Genomic DNA, 27,726 nt, shown 5'->3' with positions numbered 1-27,726 from the left:
TCGCAATTCGTACCATTCACATTACATTCCTATTATTATTTGCATACATATCATCGAAATTTAGATCAAGTTTAGTCACGCGTGACGGTGTTTTCCCGTTTCTGTAGTTTTTTTTTTTTTTTTTTTTTTTTTATCAAGTCGGCTTTCTACAGTTACAGAAAGAAACGAGCGCAATATCAACATCAGCCTTTTAATACAAAACAATGTAATATATACACAAAGGATTACAATGTAAGGGAGACATGACTAAATAACTAAATCTTAGTAATTGTAGTACACAGTAATATGTATAATAACGTCAAACAACATTGGCTACACTTGAAAAGGCAGTTTTATTTTGCCGTGACAACAACATGACACATATACTGTCTATCACGTTTTTGTTTGCAAACAACGGCCAGCCACATGGAAATTCTCCCGCAAGGAATTCTGGGATATGATGTTATTTTGCTGGTTTGAAGAACTGGTGATATGATGGTGATACGCCACCAGAACTACATTTCCCCATAAACACCCTGCAGAACAGCTGACACAACAGAAGACTATAAGCTGTGTGTACTTTCTTTGTGCCAGAATACGCAGAGAGCTATTATGAGACGGACGTTAACAAAGAAATCTTCGCAGTGACAGTACAAGTGCTTATGCTTATGGAGCTATTTTTCAGAAACAAACCGGATTTGTTTGATCGCATTTACTTTTAAGGACCTCTTCTCTTTGCTATTGTTTTTGATGTTTTCCAGAAAGTTGGTCTCCTGGGGATAAGGTGAGAAAAATATTCCTGAATAACTTTTCTGAACAACTTTAATGATTGAGAGATTATGTCGATATAATACGAAATAAGGCACTCAATATAATGCGATTTGATAAATGCATTAACGTGCTTTTAAAGATGGATTCTGTGTCATGGTTGTTTATGGCGAGTTAACAAACAAGGATTTATTCAGGATATATTATCTATAGGTACTTATTCAGAATCTGCATGAAAATGTTGAAAGCCCTGGTCGACTATCTTGGACCAGCAAAAAAAAAAAAGAAAAGAAAAAATGGTTATTTGGAACAGGATGGTTATTTGGAACATAATATCTGGTCGACTTGCTTCTACCCTGCCTTTCTAGCCTTTTATAGAGTAGAATCACACATTATGGATCTCATTTCTATGAGGTCATCATTTCAGTCCACATGGGGCATGTTTAGCTGTAGGGAAAATATTCAAGTGGTCCTCGATGCAGAGCCAAATGGGAGGAGCTGGAGCTCAAGCTCCTCCCCTCGCTGGAGCTCCAGTTCCTCCCCTCGCTGGAGCTCCAGCTTCACCGCGCACGCGCAGGTTAACTTCCGAGCACTCGGCATGATTTCAAAAGCAACATATTTCAGCGCCAGCTTGATTTTTATTGAACACACACACAAAAAAAATACTCTGTTAGTTAGCAAGAGTTGGCTCTGCATCGAGCACCATCTCATTTTATGTGGCGTGAGAGTCACACACCACCTGAAATCCGATCGTTCAGACTGAGACATATGTCCCGGTATTTGAATAGGATTTTAAACCACATATGGATGTAGCTTGCCTTGAAACGGATTTCATGTGCTTTTCTGGGCTGACAATCTGAACGTATGTCGGGATAAGAAATAGAAGGAAGAATTGCAGTATGGGCTAGCTCTCTTAATTTTTTTTATTTTTGTAGTTCTTTAAAGCACTTAGTCAGAGGCAGTTATAAAATGTGCTGTATAAATAAAATCAACTTGAACTTGAATCTTATCTACCAGTGGGAGTACTATGTAAAAAAAAAATTGGTTGAGTTCTGTGAAGAGAAATGTTATGTGTTATATGAAGTGTGTACTTCAATGTACTTCTTATTATAGGCTACCATTAAAATGTGAAGCGGGTGCATAATCTCAGCACATTTGTTATCTTGTTTTTCCTCTAGACTAGTGTGGGAAGTCACACAGCTGGTTTTAGAGTACTGGACTGCTTGTTTCCATTTCATTAAAATAGCTTAACCCGTTTAATCCCACCGGTCACAATTGTGACCGCAGCTTTTTTCTTATTTCTGGAAGCTCTAAAAATGTTGTTATTGACTTTGGGCAAGAAATTCAACTTTTAAATGACAAAATAGACTGTCTTGATTAAAATGAATTAATGTCATGTGACTAGTGTGAAAGGTCACATGACCAGATCAGGTCACTTCCTGCTTGCACATCTAGAAGAAGATTTCTTCCTCAGACTACTAAAATAAGTAGTATATAAAACATCTTAATTTACAGATAGAACTATCAAATTTTATATGTTCTTTAAAGGGTCTACTACTGATATATTTTGAGAATTATACTCCTGCATTTATATTTTGCTCGTAAGACTTGTAAATTTGTTTACGGTCACAATTGTGACCGGTATAACAGTATAGCAGTGCTTCAATTGAAAACACAGGTATAGGCAGATATTGGCGGGTATTGGCAATCCTACACTGAATATGCCACATCTGTGATGAGGATGGATGATCACGGCGAAGGAGAAGTGCTCACTAACACAGATTTAGACAGCTTTGTGAACAATATTTGATAGAAATAGGCCTTTTGTGTACATAGAAATGGTCTAGATCTTTGAGTTCAGCTCATGAAAAATGGGGGCAAAAACAAAAGTGTTGCATTTATAATTTTGTTTAGTGCAGTTATCAGTATCCCAGAAACGTTCAATGTGTTGGACCTTCTGGACGTGCATGACCCCCTTCCCCCCACCCCAAATTGAAAGTGACTGTAATAGTGATGGCTCAGATAGGGAGTCCCAGGGTGGAACGGCCCATTTGCCAGGTAGACTATTGAATGGCGATGCAGATGTGATCTGGAGGATTGTGCAGATGTTCATGAGAACCAAATGGTGTGCCTCACAAATGACCACAAACAACCCTTTCTACAACATTCGGCCCATCTTCAGTGCACTGAAAGAGTGCACACACATCTACCTGAAACTGGCCTAGGACAGGGCCCAAGTGTAGACATGGTCTAGCCCATAGGGGTCTAGACGAACAAGCAGAAGTTCCTCCAGGGTGTAACTTTGTTCATGACAACCTTTTCACCTCACTAAGCCTTCTTCACGAAATGACAAAACGAGATATTGGATGTCTTGTAATGAATTGTGTCAATAGGTCAAATTGAAGAATTTGAATGAATTCTGACTTTTCCCACCGGTCACTATTGTGACCGAGTATAAAACCTAATATTTCACTAACTTAACCAACATAAAATCAAAAAAGGCATATTGTTTGAGTGTTAGGGAGGTCTAAGGAGTAAAATGCATGTACTCAAGTTGCAAGAAAAAATTTGGGATTAAACGGGTTAATGCATAGCCTATAACATGAAGGTTGAGTCTATCCAATACAGTCAATTGTACACTTTAATTTACAATATATATATAAAAAATACAACTGGCCTATTGGAGTAGCTTATGCTTTTACATTAACGTACAAAAAGGGCAGATTAGGTAACCTGGTCTTATTTTTTATTTAATGAATTAATCAGATGATTTATTTACACAATCTTTTTTTAGATTAATTTACAACAAATAACTCGCGTTACTGCGGTGCACAAAATAAACGTGCACACATTGCCTTTGTCTAGTAATTTACATAATCATATAGCAGACGCTTTTGTCCAAAGCGGCTTTAAAAGTGAGGAAAACAACGAAACTGTTCATCGTAATTAAGAGAAAAGAATACATAGATACAAAGTTTTCAACAGTTTTTAGACGCACAGATAGTGTGAGCAATGTTCTAAGTGTTTACGCGTTTGTCACAGAAACGATAAATCATTGTAATTTATCATAATCATGACAAATCTTAGAGTAAAATATAATATTATGTTTGCCAGCACCTTGCGCATCAAAACAAACTTGTCCTTTCATCACGGGTGAAACTCGCACTAACATTAACAGGCTTGATAGCGCGTTATGTTCTGTCCACTAGTTCCAGCGAGGGTGAGCTAGAGCTCTAGCTCTTCCCATTGGAAGCTGCAGCGAAGCCCCGCCCACTAAATTTAGCGAGGTGGAGCTGGAGCTCCAGAAAAGGGGGAGCTTGAGCTCTAGCTCCTCCCATTTGGCTCTGCATCGAGCACCATCTCAAAATATTGAGCAACCGTCCATGTTCTTTTACTTCTACTTCCACAACAAAACAAAACAAACCTGAGTGACTTGAAAAATAAAAAGATTGCGCAAACTCACTCACACACGTGCTCGCTCACGTTATCTCAGCACAACAAAGAATCAGTTTTCCCTTTATATCAGTATATTGCCTTGAGGAATATTTGTTTAGTTTTTACTGCTCACCTGACAAATTTGTGCTCTAATAGTGTGCTCAGTGTGCTCTAGTAACATTCAAAGATATTTATGAACTCAATCACTTTGTGCAATAGTTTGCTGTACACATTTGTAGTTTTTTTTTAAAATGTTGCTGGTTGTCATCATGACCCTGTGCCAGATTATAACACCTATAATACCATTGTAATTATAATAACACTTATGTTAACATTTTACTTTAATAATAACGCTGATTTAATAATTAATAACTTGGTTTGGCAACAAAAATATATGAAAATATATGCGCGGTTTCACAGACAAGGCTTAGATTATGCGAAAATGTGGCCTTAGTTCAATAAGGACATTTAAAGTAGTAGCTTTTATAAACATGCACTCATGGTAAACAAGGTGCCAGACAGACACAACTCGACAACTCAAAAAATAAATAAACTGTAAGCAAATTTAATAGCCAAGCTTTCGGTCACAAAACTATCCTCAGGGCATGACATGAAACATGCCTTAGAAAAATACATTACTGGTGTACATCTTGAGACCAAACAATGGCACTGACATATTTTAAGTTGTTAAAACAGCTCAATGCATTTTAGTGTAGGACTAGGCTTAAAAGTCTTGTCTGTGATACCGGGGGTTATGGCTAATATTAACAAATAATGAAAGATTTGCAAAATAATTCTCTTGAGTATGAACTTGTCCTTTAGCCTCAGCATCAGGGTCAAAAAGACACTTTGAAAGTGTGAGTCTGGCCATATCCTGTATGAAATAAATAATGCAAGAGGTCAGTAGTTTCTTTCTCAGTAAGTGACAACAACAAACACATTTGAACCAGGTCTGTGGATTTACTTTAAAATTACAGACTGTTATGATGTAGCAGGGGTACCATTCTCAAGAAGTTGGCCCTCAGTAGGACTGAATACCACTTATAGTGTTTGTTGATTGTAACTGTTGTTTCTCTACAGGTGTTAATGGTTTCTGATTCTTTTCCTGCAGGCATTGATAGTGATTGTTAGTTGGTGAAGGGCTCCTGTCGGATACAATCATGGTGCTCATTTTGAGTCGGCGTCTGAATCATGGGAACTCTGGTGGCGTGCCTGAATCGCCAGCAATAAAGTGCAAAATCTTTGAGATGGAGTCTAAGACTCTGAGTGACGTTTTCAACTTCTCTTCCGGTTCCTCGCACTCTGAGAGCGTCCTCCAGGTCTTCAACGAATTCCGCGACAGCCGCCTCTTCACGGACGTGATCATCAGTGTCCAGGGGCGCCAGTTCCCCTGTCACCGCGCCGTGCTGTCGGCCTGCAGCAGCTACTTCCGTGCCATGTTCTGCAACGACCACAAAGAGAGCCACGAGATGCTGGTGGAGATCAACGGCATCCAGGCGGACGCTATGGACACGTTTCTGCATTACGTTTACACCGGACATGCCTGCATCACCACAAACAACGTCCAGTTCCTCTTCGAGACCTCCAGCCTCTTCCAGATCACCACTCTGCGGGATGCTTGCGCAAAATTCCTGGAGGAGCAGCTGGACCCCTGCAACTGCCTCGGTATCCAGCGCTTCGCAGATGCCCACTCTCTCAAACAGCTGGCCAGTCGTTGCCGTGCTTTCGCCTTGCTGAATTTTCCAGAGGTGGCTCAGCATGAGGAGTTTCTAGACCTCCACAAGGATGAGCTGGAGGAATACTTGGCCAGCGACGAACTGTCCATTGGCAAGGAGGAGTTGGTGTTTGAGGCGGTGATGCATTGGGTCTACCACGCCGTGGAGTATCGCAGGCCCATGCTGAAAGATCTGCTGCAACATGTCCGACTGCCTCTGCTTCACCCCAACTATTTTGTCCAGACGGTGAGTGGCACATTCAAATTCATTTGGACAGGTGGAAATTATTATTTTTTGTTGTTGTTGTTGTTAGTTCAACAAATCCAGACATGCTCTACTTGGAGGTTTATAGAGTGCTACAGTGTTGTATTTTATTATAGGCCAACCTGGAAGCTACATCAGCCTGGTTCACTTGACAAAAACCCAGTAGGATTGTTTTTAATGTCCCAAGCCACCTCTGTAGTCCAACATTTTTCAAGACAAGTAAAATAAATGTGAAAATACCTTGAACTTGTGTTAACCACAGACCTTATTTGAGGCATTTACCAAAAACAAACAAAAAAACATTGACTTCAGGATGATTGAACCATAACTTATTTCAGGGTTTTGACCTTCCAAAAAAAATTCTTTGGGTATTGAGAATGAGGAGTTGACGTCATTTTACAGTGCCCCTCCCCTTTCCGCCATGTTGGTAGGATTCCCACGACAAAACAGTATTGATTACGTGTGTTTTTAGCTCTGTAGTAGAGGAGTTTCTCGCAATACCGCACTGTTTTACCATGCCTGAAAGTAACTGCTTCGTTAAAAACCGATAAAAACCCTGGTAACCGATAGCGTCACCTACCATCATGGCCGACCGGCTCAGACCCCGCCCAAATAGGCACGTGACTCCTCATTCTCAATTGTATATGGTCCCAAAAGTACGAAACTAGATAAAGCAAGGACTTAAGATTTGGCTATTTGCTGAGTTTTGCTCCAATTCAAAAACACTCTCAGCTAATCAAGATCCTGGAGTTCGCTAGAAAATTATCGGCAGGTGTGTTGAACTAGTCAGTTCAGCTTTCTTTATTGTCATAATGGAACGAGATTAGCTGGACTCTGTAGGAAAGCAGATATGAGGAAACGGGTTTGAAGTCAAGCAATAAGTAATTTCTCTGCTGCAGGTGGAAGGTGATAAACTGATCCAGAATGCTCCAGAATGTTATCAACTGCTGCATGAAGCACGTCGCTACCATGTACTTGGCAATGAGATGATGTCACCACGTACAAGACCCCGCAGGTACAATGTAGTTTCTGATAAAAAAAATTGGTCAATGTCAGATCACATTGACAGCATTGCTTTTTAGTTTTTTCTTCATGTGAAGGACTAAAATAACATGCATTTTACAGAGAAAATGAAACGCCTGAACACTGAAACCACTGTCCTTGAATTTTACTCCGCTCAATGACATTGCCAAATAAAAATGCACTCATGTTGACTCAGTTCACGTTTTACTGGAAAATCCACTACAGCTGAAAAAATTGAAGGAACATGATTCTGTTTGAAATAGGAAGTTATTATAAACGTTGACTGTTTAGTTATATTTTTTTTCTTTATCAGTATTGCTTATTCTTTTTGATTTTGAACGACCCCCTTAAACCCAAAGTATACTTCAGTTTGATGCGCTTTTCGCTTTTTGAAACAATGCGCTGATTTCACGCTGCCGCCATTTTGAAATCGGTGGGAAGAAAACCGGAAGTGTCGCCTTTAATCATAGGAGAGTCGCGAATGCGATGGCATATTGTTGGGATTAATATAGAAATTAGTTATTCTAAAAATGTACACACATTTCTTTCATACTTTAGACTTTATACAGTGAAATTCATTTATAAATACAATTATGTTTTTATGTATAATTCAGAACGTAAAAAAAAGAAGCAGGAACGAACTATATACATATCCTATATTGGATATTAACATCTAATAGTTTTAAACGCAGCAGCAGATTCAGGTTGGTATTCCATCTGTACTTCCACGATTCTTCCCACCGGAGCCTCGCTTTCCATTTCATAAATGGATGGCTGCGTGAAATCAGCGTATTTGCCTGGGCCAGTGTTGCCATTTAATAAGTAAAAAAAAATGATTGGACCTAAAAAAAACAAACCCCATTGACTTACTTTGCAGGAGAGACATCATATCTAGGAATCACACTTCAACCACTCAAAACACACTGTGTCTGTGACTTTTGCATGGCCGGCACCACTCACGGTTTTCTTTAAGAGAGCAAATGTAATCCATTTCAACATACTCACTCATTAATCATGAGTTACGAGGACATTAGGTACTTTTGTTTAGAGAAAGAATCCATTTAAAAGAGGGCTCGGCATTAATTTAAAAAAAGTCTTTGTTTAGTGGCAGCATGTCTTATTTTGGAGGGAGTATTTATTTAGGGAAATATCTGTGTTTGGAGGAAATATCTGTATTTTTAGATGACTATATTTATAGCAGTCAGATGTGGGGAGCTGTAATCTGTACTGGAAGGCAGTATCTTAATATGGACTTTCTGTATTTAGATCCAATATCCTAATATGGGGTCTGTATCTGTATTTAGAAGCCGTATCTGTGTTTTGGTTGTGTTATCTGTGTTTGGAGTTAGGATCTTGCACTGGGTGCTGAAAAATGTATTAGCTTGTTTTCAGACATTCCACTCTGCCATAAAACCTCTGTCAAAATCATATTTCAAAATGATTTGGTGGTTTAAAAACGCACACATTCAGACTAGAGAAACCACAAATGCAAAACATTCACTGTACAGGACGTAAGTTATTGTCTGCACTAAACGCACATAAAAGAGCCGTGATGGCATTCTGTTAACGTTGTCGCATAGTGTAGGCTATTTCAGTGCCTGTTCAGGTCAGAATCCTCAAGCACAACATTGAATGTTATTTTAAAAGAAAAACACACTTGAAAGTGTCTAGGAAGAGTATTATTTTTCCAATGAATCACTGCAGAAGCTCATTGTACCTTAAGCATTGAATGAAGCTTAACCACATCCTGATGCTGTCATCTCTTTATTTATCCACTTCAAAGCTTATGTTTATCTAAAGATATTGTTTCTTTCTATCTGCAGGTCCACTGGTTTCTCTGAGGTCATTGTGGTGGTGGGTGGCTGTGAGCGAGTAGGGGGGTTCAATCTGCCATACACAGAATGTTACGACCCTGTGACGGGAGAGTGGACATCTCTTGCTAAACACCCCGAGTACACCAAGTCTGAGTATGCTGTATGCGCCCTCCGCAACGACATTATCGTGTCAGGTGAGACCCTCATATTCTCGCCTCACAAATCATACATTGAAAAATATTGTTTTCTGTTTTCGGGTTGCCCCATCAACAGTAAATCCTCTTTGATTTAAAACCCTTGTCATAGCTGTATATGAAACACCCGGCCTATATGATCTAAATGGTTGTGATTGTGAACATGGTGATATTTGCTGTACTGTTAGTACTGTGTGTCCTGTACTTGGTCACAGTGACTGATCCGCAAGAAGCTAGTTCTGCAGAACCCCAAAACACTCTCTCTCTCTGTTGGCACAGGCATGTAGAACTTCCTATAAAAGTAGATTTACATGTTAGAGAGGAGGAACATAAATGACATCTAACCAGCAGGAATGCAAAAATATTTAGACTCAATAGATTTTTGCTGTTTGAAACAAAAAAAAAAAAAAACATTTAAAGTGCCCAAATTCTGAAGTCTATCACTGTGTGATTTGTGTGAATTTTTTTTTTGATCCCATAATTTACTCATCCTCAAGCCATCCCATAGTTTTGTAATGGCATTGAATCGAGCCCATGTTTTTTTTTTAAAGCTCCTAAAAACGCATCCATTCATCATAGAAGTAATCAAGACTCCAGGGGGATAATAAATGCCTTCTGAAGTGATGCGTTTTTGTAAGAAAAACACCCATACTTAAAACCTTATAAAGTAATCACTAGTATCTGGGAACGACTGTACGCGTGTTCTCAAGAGAGTCGAGTTTTGGCAGAAGGGTGACCTGATCCGAGGCAAGATGTAGCTCCTCTTCTCTTATATCGATATCCTCCAACATTTTTCTTTAAAATTTAACTTAATTGTGATCGGGGTTTTGTTTGGCTCTATCCTCTGCGATAGAGGATTCTGCATTAATTCTCATCTAAGCTTATGCTCAGTGGGACCAAAAATGGTCACAATGTCTTGTAGGCCCCCTCTTAGGCAGGCCAAATGTATATTTTGTCCAAGGACATTTTAATATGGCATTTACAGTTTTACTGTCTTTAAAGGAACTTCGTTTTACTATGCTGGAGTTTTGAATTTTGTACATTTTAAGGTTAAAAGCATCAATCTCGTGCTCTTTGAGAGATCAAAATTAAGAGCTTCAACCCATGAACTGCTTGTTGAACAAACAAAAGCATTTATTTGTACCAGGACAATAAAGAGGGCTCAAACATCTTTTTAGTTATGAGTATCTCAGTCTACATTACATTATCAATGGTGTTTTAGGATACCAAACAATTATTATAATAATGTAATAATGATTTATATGATTATTCCTATGACGTAAAATCCATATAGCCTATTAATGTACTATATAAATGAAAATGAATATTTCAAAAGACTATTTTAGCCTATACATTTCACTATAATATAGGAAAATTAAAATACTTTTGTCCTAATTTCTTCACTTGCAAGAAATAAACCCTTGAGCTTTTATTTAGGAGAAAACACCAGATAACCATGCTGATTGCATGAGCAAAGTGCACACTTTTCTTTAAATCACGCAGCACAAACAGGATGCCTATTCTTAAAGTCTCGTGCTGTTTTATAAAGTCACAAAGCCATATCATGGTTTCGATTTTAGATTGTTGGCAAAATAAAACGTTAGAGACCTTTATGTCAGGTTATACATTTTACATCCTGTATCATATGTGTTGGGAAAAGGGAGACGAGAGAGTTCGGCAAAAGGCGGATTCGAACTCGGGTCGAGCGCATCAAAAGCTGCTTTCAAGCACTTCACGCCCTACGACCTACACCACTGTAGTTATTTCGTGACGGGCGTCTTTTTGCTAAAAAGAAAGGCACTTCGTTCAAAACTGCAAAAATACGCTCCGTTATCGAATGTAAAAAAAAAACAAAAAACATTTCTTCCCCTCGCTTGGACACCAAGTGCGCATGGCGAAGCGAACTTGCAATGAATACATTTTATCAGACCGGCCCTCACGGCCTCGAAACACTACCGGCCCACAGGGGAAACTCCCGACTCTTCCGATTGCCACTCCGCCCCTGCATCCTGACTGGCACCATCCTGGCATGAGCAAGCACCACTCACAGACATTCCCAGAGAATGAGCTTTTATGGTATCATGCTAGTAAGCAACCATTCAGAACACTGTAGCAAGTCCCTAAAATCCGCATAGTAACATGTTTTATACCACTTTAGTAACTCCATAGCAACACCCTTTCAACCATACACACCTTCCTGGCGTTGTGACAGTGCCTTGTGCATTAGCAAACACCACTCTCATTTTCTTCAAACAATGTAACCCTCTACTTTTAAATGCATTGTTCAGTTGAGCTTCATTTGAACATTCTGTTAGGGATGGGTTGGGCAAATTAGTCCTGGGCTTTCTGTGGTGAGTTCAGGGCTTTTAGCAAATGCCTTGTTTGTGAGGACATTTCTAGAACAGCTGTTTATGATTCGATGAAAATCGGAAACAACAGCTGCCTCTGTGTCCTAGTGTGTCAAGGGCTGTTCTCACTGGCAAACTCTAGCGTTCTATTGGCTGAGATCTTGGGACATTTTAAACTCTAACTGGCATAGGCAAGCAGCTCCTTAAGGGAGTATTTTTGCCAAAAGTTTCAGAATAGTTCCAAGAATGATCTGCAGTGTTTGGCTGCAGGTGTTGAAGTTATTGCATCACGTCATCCAGTGCGCAAAGGTTATGTCTATGTATACAGGTCATGCACTCAAGGAATTTCTTTAACACTGACGTTTATACATTTCAACTTGATCTAAACTTTTAGTTCATGTGCGTGTTTTTGTTTACACAAGCTAGATGTAATAACCAGGGACTCTGAATTCTTATCATTCTCCTTCTAGAGCTATTATTTAGTGCGCTAAAAACAAAAAGTAGTAAGGAGTGAGAATGATTTCCATGAATAGAGCTGTGTTTTTGAGCTCAGAATCTCACGTGTCAGGATTGCCCTTCTCTCTCACACACACATACACGCTACTTATTGCTGTTCTCGTGTGCACGTGCAGTTGGCCCGCCTCCAGTATTAGGTTCAGAGGCCCTTTACTAAATCTGTCCCTCTCCTCTGTCAGAAGTCATATCCTACAGGCTTGGTGGTTCAGCTGTCTTTTATAAACTTTACTCTTGCAGAACCGGTAATAATTTTACAGAAGCTTTTGCTTTCGGTTTATTTCACACAAATACAGTCAAAGTGTGTACAAGTAAAAAAAAAAAAAATGCACTAAAGTAACCTGCAATTTGGGCAGTTTCTATGGAATTAACGTATTAAATTACTTGCCAAGTAATCTGTCATTGGAAGCCTTTATTTGCATCTTCTTCAGAAGAGCCTAAACAAATTACTATCATTCTCACCCTCATGTTATTCCAAACCTGTATGACTTTCTTTCTTCTACTAAACTACTGTATCTTTTTTTTTCAATACCATATTTTGTGTTTCAAGGTTTGCAATGGTATAATAATGAGTAAATAAAGATATGCTTTACTTGACGTTTGACTTTGTCATACCTTGACATATGCCATATGCCAATGACTTTATGCCATTGCGTAATGCAAGTGTACTTATTATATACATGTGTAACCAACTCAAATAAAAGATTCCTTTTTTCAGGATTATTGATAAGGGTTAATCCCTGATGTGTTGTCCATTGTTAGGTAGTCAGGTTAGGTAAATCCATTAATAACCAGACAGACACCTCGAAGGGCATTAACCCCCTTTATACCATGGTCACTTGCCAAATAACACATTTTTAAAACATTAGTTTATATTTTGATTAGCTGGACAATAACAAACAATAACATGGTTTCTCTGGTAATGCCTTACGGTTTATTTAGCAACCCGAGATATTTATAATCCACTCTGCTTGTAGAAATCTTCAGTTTAGCTAACTTACGAGCCAGAAAGGTTTTATTTATTTATTTTTTTTTCATGCAAGTTAGGCTTGTCTAGCCATGAGCATTACACTTTCATTTTTTTTTAAACCTAAAATTAAAATTAGTACACTTAGTATAGGCATGGTATAATAACGCCTAAATAGATATTTGTTTTAATACAATAAGTTGTAAATGGATATTTTGACTTCCTGTTGCTATGGTTACTCACAGCTGATGTAGCCAGCGCATTTATTTATTAAAGGGTTAGTTCACCCCAAAAATGAAAATTCTGCCAATAATTACTCTGTCAGTAATAACTAAAGTTATGAAAGACATCTTTAAAATAGTCCGAGTGACTACATGGGACTCAATCTTAAGTTTATCAAGCGACGAGAATGCTTTTTATGTGCAAAAAAACAAATAAAAATAACTTTATTCAACTATTCATTTCTGGGGCCGAGAGATTTTACGTAGTGAAACTACGCAAAGCTTCTAGGTTGTACGGAAATTAATAGTTTAAAGTTGAGCTACTGTAGTCACTTGGACTATTTGAACAATGTCTTTAACTTTTCTGGGCCGGCCAGTTTAAATTCCTTAAGAAGCCTATGGAGGAGTGAGACCGCTCTTAGATTTAATCAAAAATATCTTAATTTGTGTTCCGAAGATATGTTCCGCAATATGGATCTTAATGGGAGTTGTAAGTGTAATAGCATGATATTCAAATGAGATGTAATTGCATAGAGAAGGGAGGGTTGAGTATTTCCAATTGTAGAAATGGGATGACCAGTACCCCCACCCCTCCCCAACTGGCGAGAGAAGCATGTAAAGCATGTCTAGCAATGTCTCACTCTGCTAATGAGTAGCTTTACTGTTCACGTGTAGGTTTTGCATCCTACTTTAAGCAATCTCCGTGACAACGTCAAGTATCGGCAGGAGACTGTCTCTATCTTAAATGCTGGTTTGTCCGGTCTTCAGTCTGAATGATGAATGAATGTCACAAAGGCCTGATGTTTTTTTGTTTTTTTTTTGTCAGGGGATATTTATGACAGAAGAGCAAACTAAAAGGACTGGATCCAGGCTTTATTATATTTACTCATGCAGTAATAGAGGAAATGGCAAACACATCCTCATTAATTAGACAGAGATTTTGACTCTTCCTTTGTTTACCAGACAGCTGCTCAGCTAGTCCGTTAATGGAGTTTGTGAGCACTGTAGTTCTTACTGTGGTGCTCGTACTTCCTCAAAAACCCCTGCCTTTTCCTTTTTTGAGCTTCCCCTTTCTCCTTTTTTTCAGTATGTTTACTCTTAAATGTATGTGCGTTCAATTATATAAGCTAAAATGGCAAAGTCTTATGATAACAGTGTTTCCTGCACCGAAAATAGTTGAATAAATTTGTTGCTGAGATGCGCAGCTACTGCACCAACTTATCTTGAAGGGACTCTGAGAGGGAAGAAAGGGCCTCATGTGCTATTTGAGAAATTCTGACACCTACATTATCTAAGTCTATGAACAGAATTTAAGTGGAACGGCCTGCTGCCAGGTCTTTAGCGTGTGTGTGGGAGAGAAGGACTGTCAGAGCTTGGCTCAGACATGCTATTTGGATAACCAGCCATTTGGGTCAGATGTGAAGTGGCACAGAATAGAACAGCCCTCAGCAGGTTTAGATAAACATAGATGACAACAAGAAAGGATGTTCAGATCAAAGGGAGCATTTCTGTTAAGCGGGAACCCTGGTGAAGCACTGTGGTTTGTATAATTACAGACATTGTGTTGTCTCAAACTGAGAGCTAATAACATGTTTGTGGGTTTGCAAAGTTGAAATTCTTGACCACAAAAGTGCTTGATAACTAAACAGTGGCCCCATAAAGTATTTGGATACATTGCATGGATACATTTGGAGGTGCATTGCGCAAGTCTTTTGCAGAACAATGCCCCCTCTGGTGACAAGCAAAACTGCAACCAGAGGTGTGCACACATGGACCACGCACATGCTTTCACGAGCTGTTCATAACTAGAGCCCGACCGATAAAGGAATTTGAAGGCCGATACCGATACAAATATTTGAAGGTTTTAAAATCCGGTATTTTTATTTCAGAAACGCGCAACAAAACATTAACGGATTTCTCTAACATTAGTTATTTCTGAGTTTTAACTAAAATAATATGATAATTCATTTTAAAAAGAAACTAGTTTCTTTTATTGTCGCAACAGAACAGACTGATGATAGTGGCATTAGCTAGCTTTGTGGTTAGCTAGTCTGATGAGCCATAATTTAGCAATGTATAATGTCATACTGCAAATTGTAAAATATACATTTTCAATATAACAGGCCAAGGAGAGATTATTCGTCTCATTGCTATAACTGTCACGCACTATTAAAGAAATACTTCAGTCACATTGTCAAAAGTTAAAAGGACAGTCAGTCAACTACACTGTAACAACGTAACGCAACTATTACTAGCTAATTCACTCTCGGCTTATTTAAATGCAGCAAAACACTCATGACATGGTTGAAGCGTGTTTCGTCCGTTTTTATTTTATTTTTGAAATATTCATTTATCGGCCATCATAACTGCCGATATCGATAGTTTGGAAAATGCCTAATATCGGCCTGCCGATATATCGGTCTGGCTCTATTCATAACCAAAGGAGAATCAGCCGCACAAATCATTTGTTACAGTCATCATGTCTTCAGAGGTAATAAAGTTATAAATCTGCAAGTCATTTTAAATATATGAAAGGGAAGGCATTTGAGTAAATTACACACTTATGTGTAAGGGGAAAACGGGGGTAGTAGAAAACTTCGGTTTTTGTTTCCATCTATCTCCATGCTGAACTGTTTTATGTGATTACTGTATCCACTTATGATTGAATTATTATGGAAACACTTTCATGAACAATACAAGTTATTACTTTGTAGGATCCTGTTTGAGCCCTAGAGCAGACCGGAGATCTCTCCATTTGTTGAAAGCTTCCCGATGTTGACTCTCGTCTTATTCCGACGCCTGGCACTAGACAAACGTTTTATTGTCTTTGTCTTACGTGGAGTTTGCGTTGGGGTTTGGAATGAACTACAAGCTGAATGAACTCTTTGAATCCGTCTTCTACTTTTGTCGAGTTGTCTTTGCTGATAGGACAATGGTGGCAAATACACAAACCTGCCAGACATAGCCAGGTGAGCGTGAACGCGCATGACGTCACACCACACCGTCTCAAATTCCCTCTTATTTATTTTGCTGTACAGGATTATAGAGGCAATCGCAGTGATCAGAGAAGGGCTCATTCAGCCCCTCGGGCAATTGTTTAATCATGAAAAATGGGTATTTTAAACATGAAATGGTGCGCAATGCTCCTTTAAAGGAATAGTTCACCCAAAAATGAAAGTATTCTCATCATTACTCATTCATACCATCCCTGATGTATATGAGTTTCTTTCTTCAGATAAACGCAAATGAATATTTTTAGGAAAATACTCCATCTCTGTGAGTACATATAATGGCATTGAATGGGTGCTGCTTGTTTGACTCTTGGAAAAACCCATATTATAGCATTGTGAAGTTCACACGAGAAATGGTGGTCCTTTGTGTTTCCGTGTTACTTCTCTGTGTTACTTTCACACACATACACATACCTATTGTTTTCTTTCAGAAGACATTGATTCTTCCACTGGGGTCCTATGGATTGCCATCACGATTGTTGTTTGTGGGGTTTTGTGTGCTCTGCATTTCACCCATCCAAGTGCGCACACACACATACACACACGGAGCAGTGGGCAGCCATTTTACTGCGACATCTGGGGAGTGATTGGGGGTTAGGTGCCTTGCTCAAGGGGAAGAGAGCACTGTTCATTCACTCCCCTCACCTTAATTTCCTGCCAGTACTGAGACTCGAAACACGTGACGGGTTACAAGTCAGACTTTCTAATTATTAGGCCACAACTGCCTGGTCCAGTTTTTGTGCTCAAAATAAGGTTAAGTTGGTGTACAAAGACAAAGAGCCTGCTCTTGCTGCTCGTTAATGTTTTGGTTATTATTTACAGGCGGACGCATCAACAGCAGTTACGTGTGGATGTATAACTCCCAGCTCAACGTCTGGATTAGAGTGGCCTCTCTTAACAAGGGACGCTGGAGACACAAGATGACCGTCCTATTGGGGAAGGTAAGAGAGAGAGAGAGAGAGTGTGTGTGGTGTGCGTGTGTGAGTGTTTCCAATCCCTGTGTTCCATTTCCTAAATCAGAGGAACACATCCTTTAGAGCAGTCTAACGGTTTGGAGAAAATTATGCAGGATTTGTACCTGTGCGTTACACGGGTTACACATCTAATGTACTAAAATATTTGTGACATTTGTGCTTGGACATTTTTTTTAATTGGTTCAAATACATGGCTACTTTTTAGACATTTGTTTAGACACCCCCACCCTTCCTTTGTTTTTCCTTATCATAATTAGCCCTGTAATGTAATTCCTCTGAATTCTTCTTATCATAATTAGTCCTGTAATGTAATTCTCTTGAATTCTTCTTATCTTTCTTCTCCACAATCTTAAAAAGCCTTTATGTATAAGGCATTGCATGTACATGCATTATATTGTTTCATAAATAATTGTAACCAAAGTTAAAAATGCATTATTATATGCACAGATTCCTTGTTAAATACTGCATTATACTTTCTAAAGGTATATTATAACTGTGGTTACAATTATTAAAAGAAATTAGTAGAAATTAGCTGTCCCTGTATTGTATGTTTTATTTGTCTTATGCCGAATCAAGATCCTCTTTCTGTAATTACTCATAAAAAGTGTTTTGTTGGTTTCTTGATACTGTATTAAATTTGTATTTTATTTTGGGTGTTTGTAAATGTTTGCGACATATGCATTTTCATTACACATGCGGGGGTATAACATTCTGCCTGCTTGGATGTAATAGATTTCTTCTGTTCCTACACCCAGAGAGGCATAGACATGCACATACAGATCTCTTGGGAATCTGTTTTCCTTGGAAAACCATTCCATTCCTTGCTAATTCTCTCTCTTCCTCTGTGTGTGTTCATCTGTCCGCCCAGTGCCTGTCCTCCTCTTTGGTTTACAGGATGATTTTCAGGATGTTTGTTGTTGCTTTAAAATGTAAACTCATTTGAAATCCTCCTCTTTTTAAAAAAAAAAGTAGTTCACCCAAAAATAGAAATTTTGTTCACATTTAAGGCCCCGATATACTCACAGCAATATCCTTATAGTTCTTTGCTTAGGGGTAAAACGGGTAAAACAAAGTTCTAAATATGTTTGCAGCGATATACTTTTAGCAAACATCTGACGCCACCCACACTGCTGAGAGCAACGGGTAGATGAATATGTATTATGTGCTGTGCGCTTAATATGTGCTGTGCGCACAACAAAATTGAGAAAACAGCAAGCATTTTAGTGTAGCACAAGAAAAGCATCTTATCATAGCAACGTGAATATGTTTGCACAAGCTCTGCAATTCGACACTTCTAGTAAAGTCAGATTTATACATATGAAGAGTTCAGATGCAAAAGCCTCTAAATGCCATTTGAAATTTTCTTCTAAAATGACCATTTTTATCAACCTTGTATATTTAAGTTCAGTAATTTCACTTAAATGACAATTAATAGGTCATCTTCATTGCCATTTAAGTGAAATTACTGAACTTAAATATACAAGCTTGATAAAAATTATTGTTCTAGAAGAAAATTTCAAATGGCACTTAGAGGCTTTTGCATCTGAACTCTTCATATATATATATATATATATATATATATATATAAAACACTATTCAATAGATTGCCTAAAATCAAGCAACTTTACTGTATTTAAACATGAAAAACATTTTATCAGAGGTATAACTTTATTTTCTACTATAAAGCAGCTCTCCAGTGTGTTCATGTTGTTCCTCAAGGATGTCTGACCACGACGGTCTGCATAAATGAACTGGTAAAGATTTCGACATGAAAGAAGGTGGGAGCCTCAGCTTACACCTACCTATTACGTTATCGCAATGGACCTATGGCAATACAAAGGTGTTTACCAGCCGTAGCAAACTTTTCCGGAGAGTTAGCTCTGGCAAGCTGTTTCAAACTCCCAGAATGAACTTAATTTTGGCCGAAATCGTTCGAATATTGTTCGAAATGATGTCACATCAGTTCGTGTTTCGATTCCGCTTGAAGTGTATCTGAGCCTGTACTCGCTCTCATGTTGTTCCAAACCCGTATGACTTTTTCTTCAGTTGTTTCTCATACATAATGAGTATTACAAAGAAGTTTGTTGATTGTCAGTGACGTAGCAGGCTCACTGTGACACCATTTTGACGCATTGCGGGTTTGAGCCAGTATACACCACTGTCTTTGTGCAGACAAACTATCCCTCACATATTTAATTAATTCCATCTTCCATTAGATTTTTTTTTCCTTTAGGTTTTCTTTTAAATGAATAGCTCACCCAGAAATGAAAATTGTCATTTACTCACCCAAACCTGTTTGGATTTCTATCTATTGATGAACACCGCTGAAAAGAAGATATTTTGAAGAATGTCAGTAATCAAACAGTCGAGGGGCGTCATTGACTTCCATAGTATTATTTTTTTCTGTACTATGGAAATCAATGGGCCCCATCAACTCCCATATTCCTCAAAATATCTTTGTGTTCAGCAGAAGAATCAAATTCATACAGGTTTGAATCATTTTTTGGTGATTTAATTTTGTGTTCTATGTTTGTGTGCTTGTTGTATATGTCCACATTTGTACAGCAGATGTATTTTTTGGTTCTTGTATGGTGGTGGTGACACTGTAAAGACTCTCCTAATTTCCGAAGAACCTCTTTATTGTTTTGCTGAAACCTGCACTTACAGGGATAGATTTTGACTTGTAAAGGCCCTGGGGCCAGGTATCTCCAAAGGCCCCCGCAATCCCCAAAGCCCCCTCCCCCCCATATAATACACGGTGTTGAGTGTTGACGCTGCCAAATCTCGTGCATCGTGTAGACATTGTTCTCCGTTCTTTCCACGCAATGAAAAAATCCTGAGGCAAAGAGGACACTGACCGATAAGACAAGGCAGGTTACTTATTTTAACTCTCAGCTTTCAAATTACGTCACTTTTATTACGAAATTCAAACAATAAATACTGTTTTGGCACTCTTTATGACATGCCAGATCAGTACTTCACTGCTGTGAACTGATCTAAATATAGTGAGGCGGTACAGTAGCAAAGGGAAACAAAAGGGTGATTTACCACAGTCTTAACAAATAGATGACAATGTGCGATCGACTACGAAACCCCAGACAACTTGGGAAATAAAAGCCCTAAGGGCACACAGGTTGGTCTTGAACGAGAAGGTGAAGAGACATGAGTCATATAGAAATAGAAAAGTTTATTATGTTTGTCGATATTGACTAATAAATAGGTAAAACTTCAAGATGACGAAAACTCTTACATTAAAGGAACAACATCAATCTGCAGCTACACATACACACTATAGATAAACTCCAATTAAAGGAAACAAATTGACCAACAGGAAGAGGTATCTGTAGAACGAACCCCGCCACGATAATCAACTACGAATGCCCAAACACAAACGTGAAGGTTAAACGACAGAAGACGAGACGCACGGCACTAAAATGTGAACACACCACACAAATGGCGGCCTCGCCTTCACCCTCCAGAAACCCCCAGCTCCTGTAACAAGAAAGTAAAAACAACACAAAACAGTTAAATACAATCCAACAGAAACTCAAAGAAAATACCAAACAAATATTTAGAAGGTACAATACCCCCAATTAAATTGAAAAGAAAACGACATTTTCACAAGATAAATAATTGAAGTTGAACCACTTAGCACAAACGTAATGCTCACAATATAACTAAAACAGGTTAACCGTTTGAAATAACCCAAGTTCACTCGGATTTGCTGTGTTCAGAGATGAGACACAGAATAAACAAACAAAAGAAACCCAAATCAAATATGACCACAATACACATAAGATGCTGATTTCAAATTTAGATCGATGGAATCCAATAGGCGGCGGCCTGAGGAGACGGTCAGCCTGCCCGCAAAGCTATGCACAATGCTCCATCAAAAACACAATAGCCTAGTTGCTATCGTGATGAAGGTTGAGGCAAAAACGGCGACAGCGCAGTCAGTTCTGACACTCAAGCCATAGGCCCGATCAGTAATCCATCCCTGTGCACTTACAGGATAACAACTACAAATCAAAGAATGAGTTGGCCATCTAACATGATTTCATCTACCTTTATATCCATCCATCATTATCTTATCTTGTTTGTGCCTTCATGTATAAAATGATTTGTTATTAGCGTGCAAAGATAGTGGGGTTCAAATTCTTATCCTATTTATTTATTATTTTTTACCAAGGAAAATTGATATGAATGCCATTTGTCACTGAGGACAGGGTGTGACAGAGTTTAAATCATTAGAGTGTGAATGAGGGAACTTTACTCTCCTAGGTCAGAGGTCATCTGTCTGTATGTGTGTTTGCACATGAATTTAGGCCTCAGGAAGAACAGGTTTCCCGTTTAACAGCTTTAATGTAGGTTGGCGTCATTAATTGTTATCGTTGCTCCTCCACATTTCCTCTGCGGTGTCAGTTTGAGGATAAAGAGGTTTGTGGAGCGGATTTGAGGAGTGTTTGTTTTTGATTGGCTACAGAGACCATTTTATATTGTCCTTGAAAACATCACCCATGAGCTATGGAAAAGATAGTGTTGATTTATTTTACATCTCTGTGATGGATTACATGACAAATAAATAATTGAATACACCAATATATAAGCCTATATATATATATATATATGTGTGTATATATGTGTGTATATGTGTATGTGTATAAATGTATATATATATATATATATAATATTTCTTATTTCTCATCTGTGTATGTATCCTGCAGGTGTATGCAGTTGGAGGTTATGATGGACAGTGTTGTCTCAGTAACGTGGAGGTGTATGACTCCTTCTCCAACCGCTGGACCGAGGTGGCCCCTATGAAAGAAGCCGTCTACTCTCCGGCGGTCACCAGCTGTGCGGGAAAACTCTTCGTCATCGGGGGACAAGCTGATGAAAACAGCTGCTCCAATAAGGTAACTGAGAAACAGCACTAAAGAAACACAATATAAAATCAAAACAAATATATTTGCTTAAGCACTGATTATGCAGTCATTATGCCCAGTGACTCAAGTGTTGGCAGATCTGTCCAATGAGTGCTCCTGACTAGGTGGATTAAATATAAAAAAAAAGTGACAATTGACTTAGATGATGCCTTTTATCAAATAAAAACAGCTTTTCTGCCTTGCCTTGCCTTTCCTTTCCGCAAACCTGTCATCTGTTCCCTGGAATAAACCACATTCCAACTAACTCCACGAGTTTGCTCATTCCAACTTGAAACGATTAGTCACATCTAAATGATACTGTCATGTTTTTTTTTTCCTCCTTGATGCAATACCTTTATGAAGCAAATAGACCATAACCAGAGCAAGAGAGTTTAACCAACCTGTAATTCACACCTTGTTTACGCCTGGTATTAAAGGAGAACTCCGGTGCAAAATGAACCTTTGGTCTAATAAAACATCGGTACATAGTCGACCGTTCTCTGAGATTTGTTTTCATGATAATCGAATGTAAAGAGTTTTATCTCTAAAAACTGTTTAGCGTATAATGCTAGTACTGGGGGCATTGACTAAGTAAAAAGAAATCGCTAGTTTATACCAGTAACAAGGCTCAAAATAGCCCCACACTAACACAGTAACATAATGAGGGTCCATAGAACTTTGTAAGTGTACAGACCGATTAATAAGAAGATACTTTATAAAGACAGTTCACTTCGTGTATACAGACAGAAGCCATCTTAGAAAACAGACTCGACAAGTCAAACTTCTGAACTGTATGAACGGCGTTCGGGGCTCGACTTATCGAGACCATTTTCTAAGATGGCTCCTGTCTGTATACGCGAAGTGAACTGTCTTTATAAAGTATCTTCTTATTAAACGCTCTGTACACTTACAAAGTTCTCAATGCTTCGTTCTGCATGTATGGACCCTCATTATGTTACTGTGTTAGTGTGGGGCTATTTTGAGCCTTGTTAGTGGTATAAACTAGCGATTTCTTTTTACTTAGTAAATGCCCCCACTAGCGTTATACGCTAAACAGTTTTTAGAGATAAAACTCTTTACATTCGATTATCATGAAAACATCTCAGAGAACGGTTGACTAGGTACCAACTAGGTTAGACCAAAGATTTTTTATTAGACCAAAGGTTCATTTTGTGCTGGAGTTCTCCTTTAAGATGTGTTTAGACGATCGGATCACAAGTAGACGGGGGACACATACCTGTTTGAGATCTTTTGATCTAATGGACAAAATATGCTCTCTCAGTTTCCCTTTACCTCTGGGAAAGGTTAAATATATTTTAAAATGTAATTTATTCCTGACTAATAATTTTCAGTGCCATTACTCGAGTCTTCGGTGTCACATGATCGTTCAGAAATCAATCTAATATACTGATTTGTTGCTCAAGAAACATTCTTAATCTTATCAATGATGAAAACAGTTGCTTAGCATTTTTGTGGGGGGAAAAAAGTGATAACCCCAGATTTTTGGGTATGAGAAGGGTCCTGCTAAGCTCTTCTTTATTTTGTGCCTCGCAACCCCTCGAATGTGGGCATCTTTCTGAACAGAAGGGCTGCTAATGGCAGGGCAGATGGGGAGTGAATGTGGGTGTGTGTGCAGGTGGTCTGTAAACGAGTGAACAGGTGGACCTCCGTCGTGAGCTTATTGTCCTCAGACACTGGTGCCATCTCGGATAACAACATAGGTTTCTCATTGATTTTTCCAGTGCTCAGATTACTGCATTTCCTTTACTTGCCATCTGGAACAGAAAGAGAAGGAGCTTATATAGTTTACTACAAAGCTCTCTTCCACAAAATGCTAAATGTTCCTCAATGCAATTGCTACGTCTGTCACCTGAGAGTTTCAAATGGCGTCTGTTCGACAAAACATCTTTACTGTATACAGAGTGCGTGTCTTCGGTGACAATGCCATGCTTTTTTAAATCTATACATCAGCTAGCACAGAGAAACATTGCTTGCACTGAAGAATGCATATATTAAATACTAGCTAGCTCTGTTTCCTCACCCTCAGGGCCTGTTGTCTGGTTTCAGCTGAATATATTTGGCATTACGCTCATGGCAACGAGGAAGTTATTAATATGGTAGTTGTTCACTGTTATAACACCTTGATATTCATGTTAAAAAAATAGGAACAAGTAAAAATGTTCATATGCTGAAAAGTAGAGTTGCCAAGTCACCTTTATTTACGTTACTGATTGTTTAAAAGCAGCTTAAAAATAATTGTTTAATAAGCAGCTTTTACAGTGATGACTCGAAAAATATTAATTGAAGTAAAGCTGAAATAAAAATATTACTGTAGATGGAAAAAAAGTTGCCTAGTTAACTGTAATAAATCACTAAAACTGAAAATTAAAAATATGACATTTTTAAAACTAATAATAATGACATGTAACACATTTACTAAAACTAATGTTAAAATGATAACGATAAAAAGATTACTATTGTATATAAATAATATTATAATAACGCTAATAAATGAAGTCGTTTGTTTAGAATTTGGATCCTTTTATAACGCATGCTTTTTCTGTTCTTTTTACACAAAGGTCCAGTGTTATGACCCGGAGACAGACAGCTGGCAGTTGAGGGCGAGCATTCCCTTCACCAAACCCAATATTTCAGCCGTTTCTCTCAATAACGTCATCTACGTGTGCGGGGGCCTCACCAAGTCCATCTACTGCTACGATCCTTCACAGGACCACTGGATGCATGTGGGCCACTCCTTCAGCAGACAGGTACCTGAAGCACAGCTGCTAACACACCAAAAAGTCAAACGTTCCTGTCATTTTGTCCCACATACTGATTTTATTATTGTACGTCTGTGTGTTTTTAGGAGAGTTGCGGGATATCGATTTGTAACGGAAAGATCTACATCCTGGGTGGACGGGGAGAAAATGGGGACGCATCTGACAACATTGTGTGCTATGACCCGGCCTCTGGCATCATCACATCCACGACTGCTATGCCTCGTCCTATCTCCTACCATGGCTGTGTGACCATACACCGTTTCAGTGAGAAACAACGCAAAGCCTGATGGCATCCACTAACGCACATGCAAACTCCCAAACATGGCCTTGTCTGAACATGCATAACCAGATGTGTTCTTTTCATCATGCCAAAGCTGTTTAGATTATCTGGGTGGATTATCTAGTTTCCTGCATTCGTTTCTCTGGAAGACGGCATTCCTCATAGCTGAAATACATTTAGAAAAACTATGAGAAGTGTCCATTTACAGAAACATTTTTCACATTTCTCAGTTCTCGGGCGTGCAAGTCATCAAAGTGGTAAAGGGGAGATGACAGGAAGTATAATTTATGTATTCCTGTATGCTCCAATAACAAAATAAAAAACTCTGTGATGGCGCTTCCACGACTTTCCAAAAGAGGGAAAAAATATAGAGCGACTATATGAGTAAAGCAGTCAGAAAATAGACTGATTTTTGCCGTTAATTTCTTTGCCGTTGTATGATAAACACCCTTGCAAATGTGTTGATTCATTTTTTTATTTACTGCCGATGTAATGTATAACAAATTATAGCATTATATATTTAAAAAAAAATGAAACTATGAAAAACTTTACTAGATTTGTGATACAGTGGAAACTCGTCATCACAGTCTGTGAAAAGGGTCCATTGAAATAAATCTGAAATAAAATAAAATGAAAATATTAGTTGAAACTAAAACTAAAATAATAAAATGATTAAACCTGAATTGCAATAAAGAAATCACAAAATCACTAAAGCTCATAATGAAATTCTTAAACATTAAACTAAAATGAACATAAAAGCTAAATATTGATACCTAAAATAACAGATTCAGAGAATGTCAAATCTGATGAAGTAATCGCATAGATGCTGTGATGCTTTCTTTTTTATTTGTAAATGTACATTTGTTTATGCCTTAATCCTTTTTTTATTTCTGTTATCATTACTGTTTTCTATCATTACTCCTAAATTTTGACAATGATTTCTTGACATGGAGAAGTAGTCTGCAGACCGAAATAGTTTTTAGGTTCAATCTTGGGAGTTGATTTTAATGCGCTATTTACTCTTTCTACGTCATATTAAACTTCTGAACTTATTAAATAAAAAAAAGCACTTAAATAATACATCGAACATGCTGTATGAGGTTTTTTTGTGTTCTAAGCACTTGAAAACCTAGGGCTCGTTGCAGGAGCTCAGTGATGGACAGCTCTGATTTAGGTCAATGAAATGTCACGTCTGGTTCTTTTAGGTTCTTTATGAACCGTACAGCTGTGAATTATTGTATTTTTTTTTCCTTTTTGTATCGTATCTGTATTTAAGCATCTCATCATCTTTGTGACACCAGGACGTGCCTTTTTGAGCTTTTTTTATTTTTAAGCAGAGCCCCAATCATGCACTTGTGTGTACTAGTGTTAGTAATATATCTCAGTGTAAATAAATTTTTCTCTTTTGTTATGTTTTTAATGTTATCTGTTATTATTTTATGTCGTGTTTAGTGAATAATGCTCATAGCTGTAGATTACATTTAATTTCTTTAGAGTTTGACTGCTGGAAAAATTCTTGCATGTTTGCGTGAATGTGCATGTTCAAATAAGACTACCTTGGAACTGTTTTTATGTTTTTGCAGTCTCTACTCTAGTGCTTGTCAGTACTGGAATCATACATTTACTTACTTTACATTAGATGCATAGTATTGGTTTCATTTTCTGCAATACATCTGAACGGGTCAGGCAGGATGCTGGCAGCTAGTTTACTCAAAGCACTGCATCGTCATCTCTGCCTGCAATGATAAAAGATATAAGTGTGTCTGTATATATATATATGTATTTATATTTTCATATACATATGTGATTTGTTCATTTTTTTGTTTTCCTCCCATTTAATCATTTGAATTATTACCAGCTTTACTGTTCTAAGGTTTTTGTAAATGTTATTGTACCATTATGTGTACTTTTACACTTCTTTTTAAATAAATATAATAAACCAGCTTTGTATTGTGTTTTTTTTTTTTTCTGAGTTAGATGGTGGTGTTTTTGTCACTGTTGTAATATACACACACTCTCAGAAAAAAGGTACAAAAGCTGTAACTGGGGCTGTACCTTTTCAAAAGGTAAACTTTCGTCAATTTCACGAGCTAATGAGTACATTTTAGGTGTTAATATGTACATTTTAGGTGCTAATATGTACATTTTAAGTGTTCATTTGTACATTTTAGGTGCTAATAAGTCCATTTCAGGAGATAATATGTCCATTTTAGGTGGTAATATGTCAATTTCATGAGCTAATATGTACATTTTAGGTGGTAATATGTACATTTTCGGTGCTAATACGTCAATTTCAGATCTAGTCTGCCAAGACCAAAAACATTCACCTTACCATACCATACCAGGGGTGGTAAAATGCCATTTTCACAAGATGTAAAAGACATTTCTGATGTCCCTAGAGAGTGTGTGTGTGTGTGAGAAGTTTTAGCACAAAATACCCCACAGATATTTTTTATATAGCATGTTAAAGTTGTCACTTTTTTAGGGTATGCAAAAACACACCGTTTTGTGTCTGGCC

The 27,726-nt window shown here is 38.0% G+C and overlaps 1 protein-coding gene across 1 annotated transcript; it reads left to right on the top strand.

Moving 5' to 3' along the window:
• The first annotated feature begins 535 nt into the window (after positions 1-535).
• On the top strand, positions 536-27,152 carry klhl24a (kelch-like family member 24a). The gene is made up of 8 exons (XM_039695104.2): positions 536-763; positions 5,294-6,143; positions 7,061-7,176; positions 9,008-9,192; positions 17,075-17,193; positions 21,951-22,139; positions 24,728-24,916; positions 25,015-27,152. The coding sequence occupies exons 2-8, from the start codon at positions 5,343-5,345 to the stop codon at positions 25,213-25,215; spliced, it is 1,800 nt and encodes a 599-aa protein (XP_039551038.1). The 5' UTR covers positions 536-763; positions 5,294-5,342; the 3' UTR covers positions 25,216-27,152.
• The last annotated feature ends 574 nt before the right edge of the window (positions 27,153-27,726 follow it).

Source organism: Pimephales promelas, chromosome 5 (assembly GCF_988280905.1).
Source record: "Pimephales promelas chromosome 5, fPimPro1.hap1.1, whole genome shotgun sequence".
Classification (NCBI taxonomy): Eukaryota; Metazoa; Chordata; class Actinopteri; order Cypriniformes; family Leuciscidae; genus Pimephales; species Pimephales promelas.
Note: the sequence above shows the minus strand (reverse complement) of the source record. Positions and strands in the feature narration are given on the sequence as shown.